The 25,383-nt window shown below is 41.5% G+C and overlaps 2 protein-coding genes across 7 annotated transcripts in view; one reads left to right on the top strand and one right to left on the bottom strand.

The window, feature by feature from the left end:
* LOC132378977 (NFU1 iron-sulfur cluster scaffold homolog, mitochondrial-like) overlaps nt 1-1,949 on the bottom strand; it is a 35,511-nt gene extending 33,562 nt beyond the window's left edge. Inside the window, exon 1 of the mRNA XM_059946382.1 lies at nt 1,863-1,949. Coding sequence (XP_059802365.1) covers nt 1,863-1,924 — 62 coding nt within the window. The 5' untranslated portion in view covers nt 1,925-1,949. The remainder of the gene's footprint in view (nt 1-1,862) is intronic.
* Nucleotides 1,950-2,125: 176 nt separating this feature from the next.
* The window catches only part of LOC132378976 (progestin and adipoQ receptor family member 3-like), a 157,587-nt gene continuing 134,329 nt past the window's right edge, over nt 2,126-25,383 (top strand). For 5 of the 6 annotated variants that reach the window (XR_009507248.1, XM_059946380.1, XM_059946381.1 and 2 more), the window contains exons 1-3: nt 2,126-2,216; nt 14,697-14,898; nt 19,415-19,577. Coding sequence is in view for 5 of the 6 variants with exons in the window: in XM_059946380.1 (XP_059802363.1) it covers nt 2,201-2,216; nt 14,697-14,898; nt 19,415-19,577 (381 nt within the window). In the remaining variant the exon portion in view is untranslated. Of the gene's footprint in view, nt 2,217-2,376; nt 2,541-14,696; nt 14,899-19,414; nt 19,578-25,383 lie in introns of those variants that run through there. The other variant, XM_059946379.1, reaches the window with a different exon arrangement.

Here is a 25,383-nt window from a genome sequence, read left to right as displayed (position 1 = left end):
TAATTGCCGTACATTTATTTAATGAGGTGATGTAATTGGGAACGCATTTCTGATTATTCTAAACTGAGTGACTTGGGCAGACTATTTCAGTGGATCTGAACTTCAGACTCTGAAGTCACATAACCACCATGCAAAAATGTTAGTTTTCCTTTGCTAAAGGACATGATTGAACAAGATTTTGATCTTACAATCTCGTATCTTTATAGTTACAATTACGTAAGATTAAGCAATAGTTCAAAGAATATGACCGTCAAATACTAGATAACTTTTCCCAAATCCATTTCAATAACCAAATTTGAAATGACTGTATCCTTGTCAGGATCCTTGTGTAAATCTAATCCTTACAATTTGTGGCATATTTAGTTGTATCTGCTTTTGACACTCAATGGATCCCAATATGGAGAACTGCACCAAGATGTAATTTTCACAGAAATAACCAACTAGTACCTAACTTTTGGGTTACTTATGTTTAACTTGCCTAATGACTGTAGCTTCCCTTATTCATTCCATACCTGTGCAGGTGCACAATCAGTCAGAGTAAGAAACCATTTAAACAACTAATTAATGGAATTACTGCATGGACAATTTGTATTTTATTATTGGCACTAAATAAATGAAGGTTATATTCACTAAGTAGGAATTGAATATCAAAAACAGAAAATGCTCAGGAAAATTAACAGATCAGTAAGCATCTGTGGAAATGTTTCAGGTCCATGGACCTTCTGAAAGAGACTGAATCTTAGGTTGTTAGATGTTGTGGTTCAATGTTTGGATTACAAACAATGTTGGCTAGATTGACTGCACCTTTTATTTAAAAAAAAATATCCACGGACACATAGAACAAACTGCCGGAGTAATTTGGCATATTAAACAGCATCAGTGGACTCAAAGGAATGATCAACCTGTTGGATGGAGACCCTTCAACGGGACTCATTTATACACTAAGTTCCTCCAGAAGTGTGTTTTGTGCTTCAGATTTCACCACCTGCAGGCTCTTGTGTCCACACCATTGTACAGCTCTGTCATATACACAAGTAGTGACGTAGATACAAGAAAAACTTGCAGCAGCAGCACAGGCAACACACACATAAAATATACTGCACATAAACTACACACAGTTATGCCATACAGTGTAAAAACTATACAAAAGCAAGTCCATGGTGCAACAACAAAAAGAAACAATCTAATTGGTGGACTGTGGCAAACACGAGGAAATCTGCAGAGGCTGGAAATTCAAACACACACAAAATGCTGGTGGAACACAGCAGGCCAGGCAGCATCTATAGGGAGAAGCACTGTCGACGTTTCGGGCCGAGACCCTTCGTCAGGACCGTGGTGGACTGTAGTGTCCTTTCGCTGAGATGAGGTTACGGTTGTGCAGGTAGTTTCAAGAATCTAAGGGTTGTAGGAAAGTAGTTGTTCCTGTTCATAGGTACTACAGTACCCCCCCCCCCCAAAAGTGAATAGTAGATTTAAAAACAAAACCCACAACTGGTATTACAGTCCCCCCCCCCAAAAAAAAGTGAATAATAGATTTAAAAACAAAACCCACAACTGGAAACTCAAGTTTTTGCATTTGGGACTAAAGCCCTGCCAGTAAACAAATTAAAGAGGGCAGGTCCGGACCGATCACCAAACCGGCCATACAGTAACAGAGACCGGGCCAGGTGCAAGGTGAATATTTTCTAAAAGGTTTCAGTTCCCAGACATAAATCACCAACCCCGGGGAGTTCAGACCACAGGCGGGACTTCGGCCCAACAGTGATTCAGGGTTTTCAATATCCCGCCGCCAGATCTACGTGATGAGGCAAAGCCACAGCTCGGAGGTGATGCTGGGGAGTAGGGAAGGTGCGGCTCCAGACCTGGATACTGGCCGCCATCGCCCGAGCAACAGCCACAGCCGCCGACCACCTAGCGCCGCCATCGCGGACTGCTGCAAGGACCCCACCTCCTCCTCGCACATTGCCTGCTTCCCCACCCGAGGAACATCTCGGAATCCCAACCACCGCCTTTCATTCCATTCTAGGTAGTTCATAAATCTAAAGGGAAGACTTTGGGGAAAAACAAAAATATTAAATGAAAAGCAAGCACGCACAGCGGGGCCGACTCTGAAGGCTGTGAGGCCCCCGGGCCCGTTTGATTCCTGTCTCTGCGGGATAGCGCGAGAGTGGTGTTGCAGAATGGCCCGGTGAAGAGAAAGATGCAAAATACACTGGGTAAATCTGGATTATTTGGCACCCTTGAGTTCCTTCTGTTGGAAGTTTTATTAATCAAGCAGAAAAATAGACGTTGACGGTAGGCTGCGGAAATGCTGAATGGACGTGCATGCGGGTGGTACTGCGCATGCGCACACACGGCGGCCGGTCGCCTGTCATGTTGATGTTCATTCAGTTCTTTGGTGGGATGGCGAAAGGACTTGTTATTTGAACAGATGAAATGTGCGAATCTGTGCTATTGCCTTTTATTTTAGCAGCTTGCTTTTAAACAACGATTGAACCGGACGTCTCAGTATGGAATTCATGATTTTTTCATTGATCTCAGTAAGTAGTAAATACAGCTGTATCTTTACAGCTTCTTGTAACGTAGCATTTTATGGAAACGTTATCCTGCTCTCGTACTTTGAACAGTTGGAAGATTGCATTTTCTGTGCTGTCAGTGTTCAAATCTTCAGTGCATCAGCCAGGTAAAGTGGATTTGTAATGTGAAATTATGTTTTACGGACGATCATCTGTCTCTATAAAACCTGAGGACAGAATGTGAGTGATACAGTGGCGCAACTGGTCTCACGGCTCTGGCGAGTCGGGATTCAACCTTGACTCCTGGTTCTGTCTTGTAATTGTTTGTTCTCCTAGACCGCTTGCATTTCTTCCCACTTCCCAAAGACGTGGGGTTTGGCGTATTAATTGGCCAGATATTATCCCTCGGTGTTGGCAAACGGTATGGAGCAGTTGATGGGAATGGGATGTGTGTAAATGGGAGTTTGATGGTCAGCGTGGATTTGAGGACCGACTGGTCCGTTTCCATACAATATAACATAACTCTGACATCTAACTTCTACCGTGAAATATAATCTGCAAGTGAACGGTCGTTCCATGACATTGCAATCATAGAAGAGACTTGAGTGCAATATTATGGAAATTAAAAATGTAAGTGATTTATTTACACAACATTACGTATCTGGGTAAGTGCAGCAGACAACACTTGATTTCCACAGACCCAAGCAATAAATCTCCCAAGCTGTTTTAGTATTATTTAGGCCTGCACATTGCAAATAATCATGCAACTGTACAGCAAAATATCTGTGAGATAAGAAACAGGAAGAAGCTATTTAAAAAAGCAGTTTGGTAAGATTAAAATATAGCTATTGCTTGTGTTTTTTGGTTGGTTTACTTACTATGTAGACTTTTTGTAAATTCTGCAAATTGATTGTGGATGCAGTGCTGTTTAATTGCTTTTAGTCTCAAATCATTGTTGGAATCTTTAGATATTTCCCCTCAAAGTTTCTGCTCGTGTAGCATTTAGACAGAAAGAAAATGTGTTAAACATTGGAAGTTTATTTGCATTGGCATTATTATTTGACCTCTAGGCTTTTCAATAATTTGGTCAGGTATGACAGTTTAGGGAAGTAAGACTTGATTACTTTCTCTGGGTTTGGATGATTTCTATTCATTTATCACCGGTCAGTCTGTTTAATTTGAAACATGAAGGTCATAATGTCAATAGCAATGCAGTTGAATTATGGAGACCTTTATGCTCACAAATCATATTGTCCCACAACCTGGTACTCAAATACAGAGCAGTGTTTCTTCCCATTCTAACAAATTGCTTTTAAGGTTTACATTCAATTCAAAGATCTTGGGATTACAAGACGTGTGTGAGTGGCAGGGTGGAGTGTGGAATGTTTTTTTTGGAATTTTGCACAGTATATAAAAAGTCAACATATAAATATGACAGATGCAGAGATTGAAAAATAGATTAATTGTTTTAAATCTATTAGAGTTCAAAAATTTTCAATGATTTGAAATTACATTTTATGCAATTATTTGTTATGGCTATAATGTTTGTCAACCACTGGTTATGCCATTTAAAAACTCTGACCTCTACAATAAAACATGTTTCCAACTGAAGTTCCACACCCTTGACGTGGTTGCCTTGATCACGAGAATTGTCCTGAGCTTCTCCCTCACTACCATTCAGGGCCTCAGACAGTTCTTCCATGTGAGGCGACACTTCACCTGTGAGTCTGCTGGGGTCATCTGTATCCGGTGCTCCTGGTGTGGCCTCCTGTATATCAGTGAGACCCAGTGCAGATTGGGAGACCACTTCACCGAGCACCTATGCTCTGTCTGCCAGAGAAAACAGGATCTCCCAGTGGCCACCCATTTTAATTCCACTTCCCATTCCCATTCCGATATGTCTATCCATGGCCTTCTCTACTGTCATGATGAAGCCACTCTTAGGTTGGAGGAACAACACCTTACATTTCCTCTCGGTAGCCTCCACCTGCTGGCATGAACGTCAATTCTTTGAACTTCTGGTAATGCCCCCCCCTTCACTATCCCCCATTCCCATTTCCTTCTCAGCCTATCACCTCCCTCCCTCTGGTGCTCCTCCCCCTTCACTTTATTCCATGGCCTTATGTCCTCCCCTATCCAATTTCCCCTTCTCCAGCCCTGTATCTCTTTCACCAATCAACTTCCCAGCTCTTTACTTTACTGCACACCCCTCCTCCCAGTTTCACCTATCACCTTGTGGTTTTTCCTCCCCTCCCTCCCACTTTCTGACATTCTGACGTTCTTCATTTTTTTCCAGTGCTGATGAAGGGTCTCGGCCCGAAACAGCATCTATACTCTTCTCCATAGATGGTGCTTGGCCTGCTCGGTTCCTCCAGCAATTAGTGTATGTTGCTATCATTTGAGGCTTAATGTTTATTCAACAAAGCAGAAGTTCTGTCATGCTTCTACTTATCAATTGGCTTATCATTATCTTGTCTTCCGAGATACGGTGGAAGCACTTGTTTTGCTTTGCCACCCATACAACAATTTCATCACTTCAGAACATTGAGGTAGTTCAAAGGAAAAGCAACAACAGAATATAATGGTATAGTTACAGATGCAGGCAATAGAGTGTAATGCCATGACAAGGTAGATTATGAGGTAAAGTGTCAACTAAGTTTACCAAAAACTAAATATTTGCCCGGATCTTGACAAACAGAGTCCAACAGTCTCCACCTCCAAACCATTTTGCTTGTTCTCTCTTCTAGTACTGTCTGTGTGGAGTTCGATGTTCTTCTGGTGTTCCTGTTCCCTTCCATGTTCCCAAAATGTTCAAGTTTGTGGGTTATACGGTCACTATAACTGTCTCTACAGTGTTGGTGAGGGTTGAGATCTGGCTCTATGTTGATGGGAATGTGGGGGAATATCAAATGAATGAGTGCTTTTTAAAAAAAATTGTAGTTGATGGTCAGTGCAGATAGTATGTTTTGTTTCTTTGCTTATCTCCCTATGACAGCATTGTGCTGATGTGAGCTGTTATTTTAACTCTCTTCCTCCCATTGTTTCAAGATTTTGAAACTGAGTTTCCACTCGGGTACTGTAACGACTCCATTCTGCTGCTCTAACATCAACCTATCAGGCCCAGGCTCCCTTTTCTCCTTGCTCTCTAATTAAGCTAAGGATTTAAAAAATTGCAATGTAGAAGCCTCAAGGAAATGGCTCTCCTGTACAATTACTGTCTTAATTTCTTATGATTCATCAGGTACACACATAATAGAATAGTTGGATTTTCAATTTGCTGTGTAATCCAATGCAGAAAAATCAAGCCAAGCCCAGAATTCTTTGTGCAAAGAATGCAGATTTAGAACTCACATAAATTAAAGCAAATGAACAAATGTAGTCATGGCTAAACAAGTCTCCAGGTAAGGCCATCCCTTACTTCGCTGCTGGGATTGTGGCTGCTTCCTTTTATTTTACAAGTAGTATTTAATTTTAGGTGTTGAAGCAGGCATTAAGTATAGGCAAATCCAGTTCCATTTTAAGTTTTCACTGTTGTAATCAGTATTTATTTTTTGAAAGAAGATACGGTTTCTGATTTAGGCTGACCTCATTTTGTGGCTTCACCATAATCCAGAGAAAAATTTCATACAAGACTTGGGTAAAATCCTATGGAGAGAACGGTTTGCAAGAATTGTGACTCCTAAGAATCAGAATACAGATCTTACAGTTCTCAACTAGTGTCTTGAACAACAAAGTGCATTTGTATATTTTTAACATTGCAAGTTGTCTGAGATGCTGCATCAAAACAAAATTGGACAAAAGTTGACGTGTCATTCTTCTGTGCTTCAAGCAGAGACTGAATAATGGACTGTTATCGCAACAGAGTAGACTTCAAAACTTGACTGATCTTTGTGAATGTAATGTAAGATCAGAAAGGTGCAAAGTTCACTACTTGAGCTTTTCTGTGTGAGAGAATTTTAGTGTTGTGCAGGAGCTGTTGAACAGGAAAGATTTTTGATAATTTACCAGCTAATGTCAGGAAGTGAGTAGCTGGAGGAGGAAGAACATAATTAGACAGAGAATAAAATCAGGAATAAATGGCAATTATTTTCAAAGTTAAATTGTATTCTGGCTAATTCACCTGGAACAGGATCTTCCATTTCTGTTCCAGAGAAGCAATACCCTATTACACTGGACAATTGGAGTGCTACGCATGTTTAGTTCTGCTCACAAGAGATTCCCTGCAAAATGAATACATAAATATTTGAAGAGCATGGGCAAGAGTCTCTTAACTATTTAAGCATTTAGATTAGCTGAAGATAGATTTCCATGAGGTTCAGTGGACTCTTAACTTTCTGTAGACTTCCTTTTTGGTATCTTAATAAAATAATGAGTGCCAACTCCAGGCAGGAGTTGTTGCAGAGAATCCCAGTCTCTCCAGATGTGGGAGATTGCTTCAAATCTTGATTGGAAAACACCTTTGGGTTAATACCAACTCTAGGCTGGTGTTATAAAAAGTATATTGAGGCACCCATGAAGGTTGATATATTAGAATTGGAAATGAGAGGTGTATGATAATACACTTTAGTGGAAAGAATAAAGGTGTAAATAATTTTCCAAAAGAGGAGACAGCTCAGAAATTAGAGGTTAAAAAAAGAGGTGAGGGAGTTCCAATGTAGGATTCCCGAAAGTAAACTTGCAGGTTGAGTCAGTAGTAATAAAGGCAAATGCAACATCAGATTCATTTTGAGAGGACTAGAATATAAAAGCAAGGAGGCAGAGCTGAGGATTTATAAGATGTTGGTCAAACAGTATTTGGAATATTGTGAGCTCCCTATTTGAGAAAAAGAGGTGCAGGCTTTGGAGAGGGTTCCAAGGAGATTTACAAGAATGATCCCAGGGATGAAAGAGTTAATGTATGAGGAGTATATAATGACTAGACCCTGTACTCACTAGAGTCTAGAAGGATGAGGGGGATTTAGAAGGATGAAATCTACTGAATATTGAAAGGCCTGGTTGGAGTAAACATGGAGATTATGTTCCAGGAATGGGAGAGTCGAAGACAAGAGGGCACAGCCTCAGAATAAAAGGTAGTGAGGACCTGAGTGAGATTTTTCTCTTAGCCAGGGTAGTGAATCTATGGAATTCATTGCCATTGTCAGTTGTGGAGGACAAGTCATTGGGTGTATTTAAAGTAGAGATTAAAGATTCATGAATAGTAAGAATGCCAAAGGTTATGGAGTGAAGGCAGAAGAGGAAGTTGTAAAATATTGCCAACATCTCCTCCTTACACCAGAATTACCCTCATCTCTTCCATTTCCTAGATGTGCACCTTTTTCCCAACTTCCCACCACCTTAATAGAAATAGGGTTCCTCTTGCCTTTATCTAATGCCCCATGAGCCTGGGCGTCCAGCTCATCATTCTTTGTAGCTTCTGCCATCTTCACCAGGATCCTACCACCAAACACATCGTTCCCTCCCCTCCCCCACCCCACACACTCTGTGATTCCCTTGTCCACTTGTCCCTTCCCATTAATCTCCCTCCCAGCACTTAAACCTTGCAAGTGGATGAAGTTCTACTCCTGTCCATTCACCTCCTCCCTTTTCTCCATTCAGGGCTACAAACAGTCTTTCCAGGTGAGGCAACCCTTCACCTGTGAGTCTGTCGGGGTCATCTAGCATATTGGGTGCTCCTGAACTGGCCTCTACATCGGTGAGACCTGATGTAGATTGGGAATGCTTTATCGTGCACCTTCCCTTCATCTGCAACAAGCAGGATTTCCAATCCCCATTCCCATTCCCATTCGACATGTTGGTTCATAGCCTCCTCAGGTTGGAGGAGTGACACCTCATAGTCTGTTCCAATCTGATAGCATGAACATCGATTTCTCTAACTTCTGGTAATTTTCCCCCTCCCCCTTCCCTCTTCTTCTATTCCCAATTCTGGTTCCCCTCTTAACTTTTCTTCTCACTTGCCTATCACCTCCCCGGTGCTCCTCATCCCCTTTCTCCCATGGTCCATTCTCCTCTCCTATCAGATTCCTCCTTCTTCAGCTCTTTACTTTTTCCACTAATCACCTCACAGCTTCTCACTTCATTCCCCCTCCTCCTGCACTCACCTACCTCCCCCCCCCCCCCCCTCACCTGGCTTCATCTATCACCTGCTAGTTTGTTCTCTTTCCCCTCCCCCCACCTCCTTGTTCTGCCTTCTTCCCCTTTCCTTTCCAGTCCTGATGAAGGATCTCAGCCTGAGTTATTGACACTTTATTCCTTTTCATAGATGCTGCCTGACCTGCTGAGTTACTACAAGCATCTTAAACATTTTTCTCTGGATTTCCAGCACCTGCACAATCTCTTGTGTTTGTAAAATATTACTAGTTAGAACTTTTTTTTGGTGGGGGAAGGTGAATTAAAGAATGCAGAACAGTTGACAAAAGAAATAAATTAGAGGACCTGATTGTTTCTAGAGTGAGGGGTTTAGGAACAGAGGCCACAATTATAATAGGTTGTACATTTGTGATGATAACAAGTGTTAGTGTTTGCCACCATTACAAAGGCACACACATGCACAGTAAAACCTGTTGGACCAGAAATTGTACTAAGTATTTTTTTAGTTTGTATTTTGGACTTCTAAGATATGTAATGCTTTCTACTTCCTGTTTGTTGTCTGAAAAAATTCTTCACTGGGTCTGGTTGCTTCACCAACTCAACACCACCAAAGCACCAAAGCCCTGCGTCTGACCGTACCCCATAGCAGTTAAGTAAAATTCCTTGTAGATGAATCACTTGGGCCTATATTCAGTTTTCTTCCAGATCAGTCATGTCTGCTGTTACTTTGTTACTGAATAGTCCTTCTGGATAAGGATTTTTCCAAAAAATCCAAGGGAAAAATTCTGAAAGGAAGTTCTGAATATACCCTAGGACCCTGGGAGTTAATGCCTCCCTGTGCAGTTGGATCCATCTCTTTCTGACTAACAGATGTAATCGGTAAGGATAGGCAGCAACATCTGCCCTGATTATTTTAAACACTGGTGCTCCACAAGGTTGTGTCCTCAGCCCACTACTCTACCTCCTGTATACTCATGACTCCATGGCTGGATTCCACATTAACTCCATCTACAAGTTTGTGGATAATACCACTCTGGCAGCTGCACCTCAAGAAACGATGAGATGGAGTATAGGGAGGTGATAGAGAGAACGTCAACAAAAGAGCTGGTCATTAACTCAGAAAGTGAGTTGGTGCACATCTCCTGCCTATATGAACCCCGCTGAGAATGAGATGGTTGATTGCTTTGAAGTTCCTAGGTGTGAACGTTACCAATAGCCTGTCCTGGTCCAACCACTTTGATGCCACAACTAAGAAAACTGACTAACACCACGACTTCCTTAGGAGACTTAAGAAATTTGGCTTATTCCTGTAAACCCTTACCAATTTTTATCAATGCGCCATGAAAGCATACTGTCTGGATACATAATGACTTGGTATGGCAACTGCTCTACGTGTAACTGCAAGAAACTGCAGAGAATTGTGGAGACAACTCAGCATATCATAGGAACCAGCCTCTCCTCTGTGGATGCTCTATATTTCTTGCTACCTCAGTAAAGAAGCCAACATAAAAGACCCCACCTACCCCAGGCATTCACTTTTCTCCCCTCACCCCTCCATTAGGCAGAAGATACAAAAATTTAAAGGCATGTGACACCAAGTTCAAGGACAGCTTCTGTCCCACTGTTATCAAACTCTTGAATGGATCTATGATACGATAAGATGGACTTGGCCTCACAATCTACCTCATCATGACCTTGCACTTTATCGTTTACCTGCCCTGCACTCATTCTTTTGGTGGTTTTTACACTTTATTCTGCATTGTTATTGTTTTACCTTATTCTAGCTGATTGCACTGTGTGATGATTTGATCTGTATAAACAATATGCAAGACAAGCTTTTCACAGTATCTTGGTAGATATGACAATAATAAAACAACATCAATATAGATTTCACTCTCAGAGTTTTAAAGTTGAACCATGTGGACGTATTTAAGGTGCAGATAGATAATAAAAAAGAACTGAAGGATATTTTGATGGGGTAATTTTCAGAGAATTGATTGCTAGGAGGAGACTGTGGTAAATTGCAAATCCTAGAATGGATGTGTTGTGCCAGATGGCTTGTATGCCTAATAAAATTCACGAATTTATACTGCTGCAAAACTTTCCATCTTACTCAAAGCTGTAACCTTTAATGCACTTTTAACCACAACTTTTTTAATTGAAACAACTTCTTAGTTTCATGTATACAGATTGATATGTGCTGTAGGATATATTCAAATTATGTTTGTGCGATAGCATGAAAATCTTCCAAGAATTATGATGTGCAATATTTAGTTCCGAAAGTGTTGTTTGTTTCATTGTAGAGCCATGAAGGCTCTGCAGGCTTGATCAGACTAGTTCACAGATGGTTTACTGTTGTGTGAAGGTTTCCGTTACGTATTGTCATCAGATAAATACAGGTTTTGTATTTCCTAATAGAGCACAAGAAAATAGAAACAGCCACTCAAACCCACCAAGATACTCATTGTGATCGTGGCTGATTAGAACCCCTAATCTGTGCCGGTTTCCCAGTCCTAAATGCTCTGAATTTTTAAAATCCAGTTTATCTAGCTCCTCTTTAAAAACCATCAATGAAGTAGCCTCTTCAGCCTTTCAAATTAGAGCATCCCCTTCCCTTGTTACTGAGGTAACACTTCACGTGCTGGGGTGTTCTATTGTGTCCAGTGCTTTTGATGCAGTCTTCTCTACATTAGTGAGATCTGTCGTAAATTATGGGACTGCTTCGTCGAGCACCTCCACTCTATCTGCCAAAAGTGGAACTTCTCTGTGGCCAAACATTTTAAATCTGATGCCCATTCCCATTCTGACATGTGAAGGAGCAACACCTTATTATATTGAGTCTGGGTAATCTCCAACCTCATGGCATGAACATCGATTCCTCCTTCCAAAAAAAATTCTTTTCCCTCCACCTCTCCTCTTCTTTATTCCCCACTTTGGTCTCTTATCTCTTCTCACCAGCTCACCTCCTTTCCTATCAGATTCCTTCCCCTCCAGCTCTTTATCTTTCCTACCCATCTGGCTTCACCTATCACCTTTCAGCTAGTCCTCCTTCCCCTCCTACCGACTTTTTTATTCTGGTGATTTCCCCTTTCCTTCACAGTCCTGTTGAAGGGTCTCGGCCCAAACGTCCATTGTTTATTAATTTCCATGGATGCTGCCTGACCTATTGAGTTCCTCCACCATTTGACATGTGTTGCTTTGGATTTATGGCATCTGCAGAATTTCTCTGTTTACTACATATTCTCATTCTTTTTGTTATACATGGCCTGCTAATGGTTTGGTATTCTTAACCTTTTGCACTTCACTCATCCTTCCTACTATTTGCATAACAATCTGTCTAGGTTCCCCTAACTGATGCATACTTCACATTTTCCCCAGGTAAAACTTCATTTGGCAACTTTTCACCTACTCACTAACTCATCTACGTTGTATGGCAGACTTGGGTATGTTGCACCCTCCGAGTCATTAATGTAATTGAAGGTTAACAACTGATTCCTGATGTTCTCCACCTGGTTCAAACCTGAAAAAAGAGCTAGTTGTTTATTCCAGCTCCGTATTTAATCCATGCTGATATGCTTCCCTAATAGGTGCTCTTGTTCACCAGCCTTTTATAGGAAATGCCTTCTGGAAATCCAATTCTAACTAGGTATCAACTCTGCTTGTTACACCCTCAAAGAACTCTAGCAGAGTTGTTAAACATGATTTACCTTTTATAAAATTGTGTTAACTTTGCATTAAGCTTCTCTATTACCATTTCTTAACCGTAGACTCCAGAATCTTGCCAATGATGGATGTTAAGCTAACAGGCCTATATTTTCCCAACTTTTATCTTTCACCACTCTTCAACACCTGTGTTTTATTAATCCTTTGATGCCTTCACAGAACTAAATTTTGAAAAAAGATCAGAATCAGGTTTAATATCACCGGAATATGTTGTGAAATCTGTTATTTTATGGTGGTAGTAGTACAGATCTCTAAATCTTAGACTAATTGGGCCAAAACATACTGGTCCCAATTAACCAGAATCTAGCCATTGAATGTCTTTGGGATATTTGAAGTGTCATCTTTCATAAAGACGTGCAATGTTTTGGTTTAAATTGTCTGCTGTTTCTGTTTACTATTAATTTCCCTGTCTTAACTTCCAGCAGGCTAACTCATACATCACGTATTTTCTCTCTATTTGTATATATTATGTGTATATAAATAGGAAGAAAGTACTTAATGTACTGTATTATTGTTATGATATTACTGTTTGTTCGAATATTGCTAGCCAGTGTTAACATCAACCTTCTCTCTCCTTATTAACTTTTTAGTCCCATGCTTCTAGTTCCAGTATAACTTCAGCTCTAACACTTGCCCTTTCTACTTTGTATGCTCTTAATTTTTAAAGTCATGTTTTAATTGATCTCCTTGGTTTCCATCAAGATAGTTCACCTTTTTCATGGAATACCATTTTCTTTTACCTTGAAATCTGTGTTTTATACAATCAATAGATGGCCAAAGTCCTTGGTTTGCAAATGGAAGCCCAAATGTATGCATCCTGTATCAGTATTGGTCTTGTGAAATATTGCAAATGGCATTTCATGTCTTAAATAATTGTACAGTTGTGGCTGAGGCTAGTGCTACTGCAGTTGTAATGGTTAACATTTTGTCATTCAAAATTCCAGCAGTGTCTTATTAGAGCTTTATGAATTATATATTAATGCCAAGGCTGAATTAATGCACAAGTAAATGCAAGAGATTGGAAAAAATTCAGGTGTAATAAAGAATATTCTGGAAGATTTCTGTTCCACATATTTGTATCTTCATTTTGCATCAGTATGTTAACTGAGCAGGAAGGTAATGTTCTAAAAGCATAAACCTGCTGTTGCTAGAACTGAAATAAAAGCAGTAAATGCTGGAGATGCTCATCAGGGGAGGCAGCATCTATGGAAGGAGATGTGCTGTCCAGGTCAATGGTGTTTCATCAGGACTGGAGAAGTGAGAAAACACACATCTTTTAAATTGTAAAGAGGGGAATGGTGGAAAGAACAAGAAAAGCGAAGATTGTCCAGGTGACACATGTCTTTAAGGATACTAAAGAGAGTCTTAATCTCATGTTCTCGATATTTATGACATTTAATCATTTATTTATGTGTTTTTCTTTTTGTATTTGCACAGTTTGTTCTCTTTTGCAAACTGGTTGAACACCCAAGTTGGTACAGTCTTTCATTGATTCTACTATAGTTATTACTCTATTATGGATTTATTGAGTATGCCCTCGGGGTTGTATACGGTGACATGTATGTGCTGTGATAAAGTTACTTTTAACTTTGGTAATTGTGGAGCAATGCAAGTGTAGGGAGATGAATGAATTTTGTATGGAGGCAAAAATCAATTCTGGAGCTGTGAGATGTGTCCGGTGAGAGAAAGGCTGAGTTAGTTCCAGGTAGGAACTCGACAGCTCTGACCTAAAAGCTGGTGATCTGAAATAGTTAACTTCTGTACTGAGTCCCCAGGGCTACCATGTGTTTTGATGAAAGATGTGTTCTGTTCCTTGACCAGCTGTAAATGGTGCCTGTCTCATGAAGTAGTATGTCATGTAGGACTCTGCATTTGATATTGAATTAAACAGTCAGATAACCACTATCTAGAATTGCCAGTTTTGGTACAAGGTCATTCTCCTATAATGTTTTAAGTAAGTTAATTTCTCTCATCACAGATGTTACCTGGTCAGTTGGGAGTTTTCCCATCTTTCTCTTCTCACAGTTCTAGCATTTACTTGTACCTCCACGCATCTTAACGCATCTTCTTCTAAACTACGACCATTCTACATCCTCTTGTATTGGACCAACAGCACTTATTTCTTTGTCCCTCTTTTATCAGATGATCGTTTAACTCTCCACTCCTCTTTATGCAGCAGTATAATTGCTTGTTTTCATTATTTTTCCAGTTCAGATTGAGTGACTGTAATTGAAATGTTAGCTCTGCTTTTTGTTCCGCAGATGTTGCCTGGCCCAGTGAAAATATTTTCATGCTCCAATTTGACCTTGCAGATTTGTGTGGTTGGATTTGATATTAAATCCAATAAAATAATCTGGCTTTCTTTCTCAGATTTAGGTTGTTCACACAAGATGACTCACAATATCCTGAAAAGTTTACATCGAGTTGAACTCGGATACAATTACTGGCCGCTATTTTCACAAATTGGAATCCGTCTTTACAGTTACGAAGAAATTCCAACTTTTTTAAAAGGCAATCCATACATCACTGATGGATATAGGGCTTACTTGCCATCAAGTTTGTGTATCAGAAGGTATGTTTAAGTAGACTTGTTTCAGAAATATTGATATGAAAGTATAGGTTTAAGTTGAGGGAGTTGGCATTGACAAGAAATTTATAGCACAAAAAAGTTAACTAAGACTCTTTAATACCTACTCTTATTTGTTGTCAACATCTGTACCTTTATCTCCCAACTAAACTAATGTTGGTTGGCTTTGCCCACTGCTTCTCAATGTATACTGTTATTTTGAGATCAAATCCTTTAATCTTTGACATATCCCATTCTACCCAGCCACATCCTATTAGCAAGTATTTGGGTGCCAACATTTGCCCTTCCTGCTGTACAAATTGTTCCTTACCTCTTAAACAAAATCTGTTTCATCAGCCTCTGGATAGGGATGTGCTGTGGGGTTTTCACCAATTTAGCTCTTTTACACAGCTGTTGAAAACACAGGAACAGTGTGGCACAGCTAATAGAGCTAATAGACCCCAGGTTCAATCCCGACCTGGGTGCTGGCCATGTGGAGATTGTTCATTCTCCCTGGGACCATGTGGGTTTCCTCAGTGCTGTGATTTCCTCCCACAGCCTATGGTTGTATGGGTTGGTAGATTACTGCCCCATTGTCAATTGCCCAAGTGTGTAGCAGAGTGGAAGGAACACACACAAAATGCTGGAGGAACTCAGCAAGACTGGCAGCATCTATGGAAAAAAGTGCAGTTGATGTTTTGGGCTGAAACCCTTCGGCAAGACTGGAGAAAAAATGCTGAGGAGTAGATTTGAAAGGTGGGGGGGAGGTGAGAGAGAAACAACAGGTGACAGGTGAAACTTGGAGGGGGAGGGATGAAGCAAAGAGCTAGGAAGTTCATTGGTGAAAGAGACAGAAGGTCATGGAAGAAAGAAAAAAGGGAGGAGGAGCACCAGAGGGAGGTGATGGGTGGGCAAGGAGATAACATGAGAGAGGGAAAAGGGAATGGGAAATGGTGAAGGGGGGGCATTACTGGAAGTTTGAGAAATCTATATTCGTGCCATCAGGTTGAAGGCTACCCAAACGGAATATAAGGTGTTGTTCCTCCAATCTTAGTGTGGTTTTATTCTGACAGTGGAGGAGGCCATGGATGCATATATCAGAATGAGAATGGGAAATGGAATTAAAACGGGTGACTACTGGGAGATTCCAGTTGTTCTGGCAGACAGAGTGTATATGCTCGGTGAAGCAGTCTCCCAATCTATGCTGGGTCTCACTGATGTACAAGAGGCCACACTGGGAGCACCGAACACAGTATATGACCCTAACAGACACACAGGTGAAGTGTTGCCTCACCTGGGAGGACTGTTTGGGGCCCTGAATGGTAGTGAGGGAGGAGGTGTAGGGGCAGGTGTAGCCCTTGTTCCACTTGCAAGGATAAGTGCCAGGAGGGAAATCAGTGGGGAGGGACAAATGGACAAGGGAGACACATAGGGAGTGATCTCTGCGGAAAGCAGAGAGTGGGGCGGGGGCAATGAAAGATGTGTTTGGTTGTAGGATCCAGTTGGAGGTGGTGAAAGTTTCAGAGAATTATGTGCTGGACACAGAGGCTGGTGGGGTGGTAGGTGAGGACAAGAGGAACCGTATCCCTGGTAGCGTGGTGGGAGGATGGCTTATTATAAATCAATGGACTCTCACAGCTACCTAGACTGTATCTCGTCCCACCCTGCTACTTGTAAAAATGCCATTCCCTTCTGTCAATTCCTCCCTCCCCACCACATCTGCTCCCAGGATGAAATTTTACATTCTAGAACGAAGGAGATGTCCTTCTTTTTCAAAGAAAAAGGCTTCCCTTCCTCCACCATCAATGCTGCCCTCAACCGCATCTCTTCCATTTCACGCACATCTGCTCTTACCCCATCCTCTCTTGGGGTCATATGCTGTGTTCTGTGTTCCCAGTGTGGCCTCTTGTATTTCTGACGTAGATTGGGAAACGACTTGACCGAGCACCTACGCTCTGTCCGCCAGTACAAGTGGGATCTTGCAGTGGCCACCCATTTTAATTCGACTTCGCGTTCTCATACCGATGTGTCCATCCATGTCCTCCACTGTCGAGATAAAGCCACACTTAGGTAGGAGGAACAACACCTTATATTCCATTTGGGTAGCCCTCAACCTGCTGGCATGAACATCGATTTCTCAAACCTCCAGTAATGCCACCCCCCCCCCCCAACTTCACTACATCAAATTCCCTTGTCCCTCTCTCGTGTTATCTCCTTGCCTGACCATCACCTCATCAGAGGATGAGAGGTGACCTGTTAGAGGTGTACAAAATAATGAGAGACATTGATCATGTGGATAGTCAGGCTTTTCCCCAGGGCTGAATTGACTAGCATGAGAGGACATGGTTTTAAGGTGCTTGGAAATAGGTACAGAGGAGATGTCAGGGGTAATTATTTTATTTTATTTTTTTCTTTTTACGCAGAGAGTGGTGAGTACGTTGAATTGGCTGCCAGTGGCTGTGGTGGAGGTGGAAGCGATAGGGTCTTTTAAGAGATTCCTGGATAGGTACATGGAGTTCAGAAAAGTAGAGGGCTATGGGTAAGCCTAGGTAGTTCTAATGTATGGACACGTTCAGCACAGCTTTGTGGGCTGAAGGGCCTGTTTTGTGCTGTAGGTTTTCTATGTTTCTATCACCCCCCCCCCCCCCCCCCACCTCTGGTGCTCCTATCAAACCGCCCCCACCCACCCCGGTTTTCTTTCTTCCATGGCCTTCTGTCTCTTTCACCAATTAACTTCCAAGCGCTTTGCTTCATCCCTCCCCCCTCCAAGTTGGTTCTCTATCCCCTCTCCCCACCCTTCAAATCTAATCCTCAGTTTTTTTTCTCCAGTCCTTGCAGAAGTGTCTGGCCAAAACATCGACTGTACTGTACTTTTTTCCATAGACGCTGCCTGGCCTGCAGAGTTCCTCCAGCATTTTGTGTGTCTTGCTCAGATTTCCAGCAACTGCAGATTTTTTCTTGGTTAGGAGAGTGGGAGGAATTGATAGAAATGTGTGGAGAATAAAATGTGATTAGGATTAGTGTAAATGGATATTTGATGATTGGTGCAGTGGCTGACGGGCTTGTTTCCATGCTGCATAATTTGTATAACTCTCAATCATTTAAAATGCATTGCCTTATGTAGACAAGATTATATATTATTGCATAAGACTGGATGAATAGGTGAAATTATAACAGTGATATCTTAGTCATCTGTCATTTTACAAACTAGCACACTCCAGAAACAGTATTTCACAAGGAGGGGACAGGATGCTGGGAGCAGGGCTGTGGAAGTGGCCAAGGCTGGCTCCTAATTAATTGCTATACTTGACTAATTGGAATCTGACAAGTCCAGAACATGCCAGGAAGCAAAGTTTTTTTTTCTGCATAATGAAACAAAGTATTGCAGCTGTTGAAATCTGAACTGAAAGTAAATTGCTGGAAAACATTGTTGGGTTAGGCAGCTGGGAAAAAAGGAGTCTGTTTCAGGTCAAGACATTTAATCTGTGTTGAAGTGAATAAGTCTGTGGAATGGCTTAAGGAGCAATCTTAGTCCTTGGTGATCTTTATTACATTTTATTTTATCCCTTTCTTGGAACACTGAGGCAGAGATAGAGCTTGATAATTTAACTTTTTATTCAGCGGTGAAACAATGACTGTTTTAGTTAATTTTAAATACATTTTTAAGGAGGCTAGCAAGGTTAAGATTAACTGCCTATCTCGAATTGCCTTGGAGAAGTGGGTGGGGAACTCCCATCTTGAACTGGAATTCCAGAATTTAGATCCCTGACAATGAATCTTTTTGCAATGTGTTTTGAAATCAACATAGGATGTATCTTGGAGCTAAATCTGCAGTCTGTGGCTTTGCCATGAGCATGGAGCCCTAATCCTTTAATGGCAGAGTTGCTGATGTTATATTAGCCTATGCAAGTAATTACAGTACACTTTGTAGATGTTACACTCTGCTTTGTTCTTGATGCTTTTCAGTTTATCTTGTAGGTGAACTTTGGCAAACCCCAAAGCAAACTATTTTGTGTTCTGAAGATGGATTTGCAGAACACTGTCCCTTTTGCTGAAATTGACACCCCATTAATGTTTTTTCAGGAATAGTTTTTAAATAGGGATGGGGTTGCAGTGATTAAGATCTAGACTGTTTCAAAATAAAGCTACATTTCTCTTCTGCTTATCAGTGAAGTTCAGCTCTGGTGCTCAAGTCTGAGCATAGTAATTGCTGTGACGCTTGTCCAGCCCCCATCCACATTTGTGCAGATGAACTGCAAATCATAGCTCTGTTAACCACAATTTGCAGGGATTTTTAGCTTCTGTGTGGCTAATGTTTCACTTAGTATCAGTGTAAGGAGTCTTGACAATTAATTGTTCTCCCAAATACCATTTATTTGAGAATGTAGGTGTTTTGAATACAAAGTATCTCTCATGTTCACATTTTGCATCTATCTAATCTAAATTTTGTAACATTCAAATGTAACAGGTTCGTATTTCACTTACACTGTGTTTTTCAATCTGCCTCCTATTGAAAATATAGCCTGTTTGTTTTGTCCAACGAGAGTGTGAATATATGGAGCCACTTGCTGGGGTTTCTATTGTTCTTCCTCATGGGTCTACATGACACTTGCTTCCTGTTGCCGTCATCAAACAGCACCCGGGATGACTACGTCGTTTTTATTATTTTTGGCTTCTGTTTCCAGGTAGGTCATTGCTTAAAAAGGTAAAAGTGGCTGACGGGGTGAAAGTAATTGCAGGTTTCTACATCATACATCTACCTGTCAATCCCCAATCTTGAGCTCACAACTCTAGCATACTAAATAGAGGGTGCAGATGGTATGAGGGGAAATGGGTCATTTTCCTAGCACTGACACTGCACCCCTGTAATGTCACTGTATGGATTCACTATTAATGCTGACGTGCATCTAGTGTTAATGAACTGATCTGTTTCTGGGCAGCTGAGAAAAGTGCCATAACCTCAGAAGAATATAGGTGTAGAAGAGAAGTACCAGCTGATTCGGTGGTCAGAGTTCAGTAGTGAGTCTTATGATTTCTCTTCTCAGAGTATGTAGGTTAAGAAGAGAATTGATTGTGGTGTTCAAAACAATAGTAAAGCAAATGGGGAGAAAACTCTCAGTAATAAAGGAGACAGAATTGAGGTAGTTGGTTTAAAAACATGGAAATAAAATGATTTTGGAAAAAGTTGTTACTTCTGGAAAAATCAACTGTAAGTACATTGTAGAGGGAGGCTTCATGGGAGTGAAGCATAGTGGTGTGAGATATAGTTACAAACTGTTCATTGAGCTAGGTTGTGTGTGTCCATCTGTGCACTGACTCGCATTCATCTTCATTTTGTATTCGACGACAAGGTCATAAGATGTAGAAGTGGAATTAGGCCATTTGGTCCATCAAACCTGTTCTGCCATTCAACCGTGGCTGCGCTTTGCCCTCTCTCCATAATCCTTGACACCTTTACTAATCAACTTAACAGTTTTCTGATGAGTAATACCCAATGACTTGGCATCCACAGCTATTTATGGCAATGAGTTCCACAGATTCATCACCTTCTGGCTAAAGAAGTTCCTCCTTATTTGACCCTAGACTCTCCCACTATTTGAAACATCATCTCTGTGTCCACTCCATCCAGGCCTTTCAATATTCAATATGTTTCAGTGATAATCTCCCTCGTACTTCTATAAATCTGTGAGTACTGGTCCAGAGCTGTCAAACGCTCCTCGTATTTAAAGTCTTTCATCTGTGGGATCTTACTTGTAGATCTCCTCTGGACCCTGTCCAATGCCTGCATATCCATCCTTGGGTGTGCTCACAGTACTCCAGGTGTGGTCTGACCAATGCCTGATAAATTCTCAACATTGCATTTGCCTTCCTTATTACCAACTCAATCTGTAAATTAACCTTTTGGGAATCCTGCACCAGGACTCCCAAGTCCCCTTGCACATCAGATTTTGGAGTTATCTTCCATTTAGAAAATAGTCGACACCTTTATTCTTTCTACCACAGTGCATGACCCCACACTTCCATACACTGCATTTCACTTGCTCTTTCTCCTAATAGTTTGTACAAGTCCTTGTGCAAACTTCTTGCTTCAGTAACACCACCTTTACCTCTACCTATCCTTGTGTTGTCTGAAAGCTCAGCCACAGTACCAGCAGTCCATCAGTTCCTTCATCCTGATCATTTTCCTGTCATAGAAACATAGAAAATAGGTGCAGGAGTAGGCCATTTGCCCCTTCGAGCCTGCACCGCCATTCAGTATGATCATGGCTGATCATCCAACTCAGAACCCTGTACCTGCTTTCTCTCCATACCCCCGATCCCTTTAGCCACAAGGGCCATATCTAACTTCCTCTTAAATATAGCCAATGAACCGGCCTCAACTGTTTCCTGTGGCAGAGAATTCCACAGATTCACCACTCTCTGTATGAAGTTTTTCCTCATCTCGGTCCTAAAAGGCTTCCCCTTTATCCTTAAACTGTGACCCCTCGTTCTGGACTTCCCCAACATCGGGAACAATCTTCCTGCATCTAGCCTGTCCAATCCCTTTAGAATTTTATACATTTCGATAAGATCCCCCCACAATCTTCTAATTTCCAGTGAGTATAAGCCTAGTCAATCTAGTCTTTCTTCATATGAAAGTCCTGCCATCCCAGGATTTAATCTGGTGAACCTTCTTTGTACTCCCTCTATGGCAAGAATGTCTTTCCTCAGATTAGGGGACCAAAACTGCACACAATATTCTAGGTGCAGTCTCACCAAGGCCCTGGACAACTGCAGTAGAACCTCCCTGCTCCTGTACTCAAATCCTTTTGCTATGAATGCCAACATACCATTTGCCTTTTTCACCGCCTGCTGTACCTGCATGCCCACCTTCAATGACTGGTGTACAATGACACCCAGGTCTCGCTGCATCTCCCCTTTTCCTAATCGGCCACTGTTCAGATAATAATCTGTTTTCCTGTTCTTGCAACCAAAGTGGATAACCTCACATTTATCCACATTAAATTGCATCTGCCATGAATTTGCCCACTCACCTAACCCATCTAAGTCACCCTGCAACCTCTTAGCATCCTCCTCACAGCTAACACCGCCGCCCAGCTTCATGTCATCCGCAAACTTGGAGATGCTGCATTTAATTCCCTTGTCTAAATCATTAATATATATTGTAAACAACTGGGGTCCCAGCACTGAGCTTTGCGGTACCCCACTAGTCACTGCCTGCCATTTCTGAAAAGGTCCCGTTTACTCCCACTCTTTGCTTCCTGTCTGCCAACCAATTCTCTATCCACATCAATACCATACCCCCAATACTGTGTGCTTTAAGTTTGCACACTCATCTCCTTGTGTGGGACCTTGTCAAAAGCCTTTTGAAAATCGAAATATACCACATCCACCGACTCTCCCCTATCCACTCTACTAGTTACATCTTCAAAAAATTCTATAAGGTTCGTCAGACATGATTTTCCTTTCACAAGTCCATGCTGACTTTGTCCGATGATTTCACCTCTTTCCAAATGTGCTGTTATCACATCTTTGATAACCAACTCTAGCATTTTCCCCACCACCGATGTCAGACTAACTGGTTTATAATTCCCCGGTTTCTCTCTCCCTCCTTTTTGAAAAAGTGAGGTTACATTAGCCACCCTCCAATCCTCAGGAACTAATCCAGAATCTAAGGAGTTTTGAAAAATTATCACTAATGCATCCACTATTTCTTGGGCTACTTCTTTAAGCACTCTGGGATGCAGACCATCTGGCCCTGAGGATTTATCTGCCTTTAATCCCTTCAATTTACCTAACACCACTTCCCAACTAACATGTATTTCCCTCAGTTCCTCCATCGCACTAGACCCTTGGTCCCTTACTCTTTCCAAAAGATTATTTATGTCCTCCTTAGTGAAGACAGAACCAAAGTAGTTATTCAATTGGTCTGCCATGTCTTTGTTCCCTAAGATCAATTCACCTGTTTCTGACTGTAAAGGACCTACATTTGTCTTGACCAATCTTTTTCTTTTCACGTATCTATAAAAGCTTTTACAGTCAGTTTTTATGTTCCCTGCCAGCTTTCTCTCATAATCTTTTTTCCCTTTCCTAATTAAGCCCTTTGTCCTCTTCTGCTGGTCTCTGAATTTCTCCCAGTCCTCAGGTGTGCCGCTTTTTTTTGCTAATTTATATGTTTCTTCTTTTGACTTGATACTCTCCCTAATTTCCCTTGTCAGCCACAGGTGCACTACCTTCCCTGGTTTATTCTTTTGCCAAACTGGGATGAGTAATTGTTGTAGTTCATCCATGCGATCTTTAAATGCTTGCCATTGCATATCCACCGTCAACCCTTTAACTTTCATTTGTCAGTCTATCTTAGCTAATTCACGTCTCATATCTTCAAAGTTACCCTTCTTTAAATTCAGAACCTTTGTTTCTGAATTAACTATGTCACTCTCCAACTTAATGAAGAATTCCACCATATTATGGTCACTCTTACCCAAGGAGCCTCACACGACAAGATTACTAACTAACCCTTCCTCATTGCTCAATACCCAATCTAGAATGGCCTGCTCTCTAGTTGGTTCCTCAACATGTAGGTTCAGAAAACCATCCTGCATACATTCCAAGAAATCCTCTTCCTCAGCACCCTTACCAATTTGGTTCAGCCAATCTATATGCAGATTGAAGTCACCCATTATAAGTACTGTTCCTTTATTGCACGCATTTCTAATTTCCTGTTTAATGCCATCCCCAACCTCACTACTACTGTTAGGTGGCCTGTACACAACTCCCACCAGCGTTTCCTGCCCCTTAGTGTTATGCAGTTCTACTCATATCGATTCCACATCCTCCAGGCTAATGTCCTTCCTTTCTATTGCGTTAATCTCCTCTCTAACCAGCAATGCTACCCCACCTCCTTTTCTTTCCTGACTATCCCTCCTGAATATTGAATATCCCTGGATGTTGAGCTCCCATCCTTGGTCACCCTGGAGCCATGTCTTTGTGATCCCAACTATATCATATTCATTAATAACTATCTGCACATTCAGTTCATCCACCCTGTTACGAATGCTCCTTGCATTGACACACAAAGCCTTCAGGCTTGTTTTTACAACACTCTTAGCCCTTATACAATTATGCTGAAAAGTGGCTCTTTTTGCTTTTTGCCCTGGATTTGCCTGCCTGCCACTTTTACTTTTCACCTTACTACTTTTTGCTTCTACCCTCATTTTACACCCCTCTGTCTCTCTGCACTTGTTCCCATCCCCCTGCAACATTAGTTTAAAGCCTCCTGAACAGCAGTATGAATCCAGTTGCAGCTCCAGACGCTCAATGCGGTCTGCCAGAAGCTGTACTTGGACACATTTCCTGCACACATAGTCGTCCGGGACACTGGAAGTATCCCTGATTTCCCACATGCTGCAGGATGAACAAACCACGGGGCCGATCTCAGCTGCCATGACCTACCCAATACTTGCCTCAACTTTTGAAACTTTCTCCTTTGAAAGGAACTTACCCGGCCTTACCTCACTTGGAGTGAAGCTCATCCTCCACCTCTTCTCATCAAAGCCTCAAATCTCCACTCCTTCACTGGCCCACTCACTCATTGGCCACTTTACACAGGCCGCTCCGCTTGATTTAACCCTCTATTTATTTGTTTGAGCTTTTCAAACTGCTTGGTCACCTGACCTTGATTGCCCAATCAGCTGCTTTCTGCTGAGTCTGAGCTATTCAAATCTTGATTGTCTAATGAACGGCTTTCTGCTGAGTTATTCAAATCTTGATTGACTTGATTGCACAGTCCAACTGCCAAAACTGCCAGAATCTCTCGAGTCAAAACCTCAAAGCTCCACTCCTTCACTGGCCCACTCACTCACTGGCCGCTCTCCACTGTCCTCAGACCCCTGCTTGACTACAACGATTCCTGAAAGACAAAAATCAGAATTGTACTATACATGCATACCTTGACAATAAATTGAGCCTTTGAAAGTTCACTGCAAGTGACTCCACTATCTTCAGATCCTCTTTTATAACTCTGGTGTGTAATCTGTCTGGACCAGGTGTTTTATCTACCTTCAGGCCTCTCAGCTTCTCCAGCACCTTCTCCTTAGCAAAGGCACTCATCCCTGTATCCTGACTTTCTTGCATTTCTGGCTTGTCACTGGTATCTTCCATTGTGAAGACTAATGCAAAGTATCAACTTAGTTCCTCTGCCATTTTTCTGTTCCCCATTACTAATTCAGCATAATTTTCCAGTGGTCACTTTTGCCTCTCGCTGAACCTTTAGATATTTTAAAGGAAAATTGCGTAAGTTTTTTTTGTTTTACTATTGGCTAGTTTACCCTTGTATTTCATCCTCTCAGTGCCTTTTTGTTTATCCTATGTGGGTTTTTAAAGGGTTCCCAATCATCTTTCCACTATTCTTCGCCATATTATGTGCCTTCTGTCTTGTTTTTATGTTGTTCCTAACTTCCGTTGTCCGTCAAGGTTGCCTTGTCCTCTTCT

Source organism: Hypanus sabinus, chromosome 21, assembly GCF_030144855.1.
Source record: "Hypanus sabinus isolate sHypSab1 chromosome 21, sHypSab1.hap1, whole genome shotgun sequence".
Classification (NCBI taxonomy): Eukaryota; Metazoa; Chordata; class Chondrichthyes; order Myliobatiformes; family Dasyatidae; genus Hypanus; species Hypanus sabinus.
This window is presented reverse-complemented; position numbering and strand designations above follow the sequence as displayed.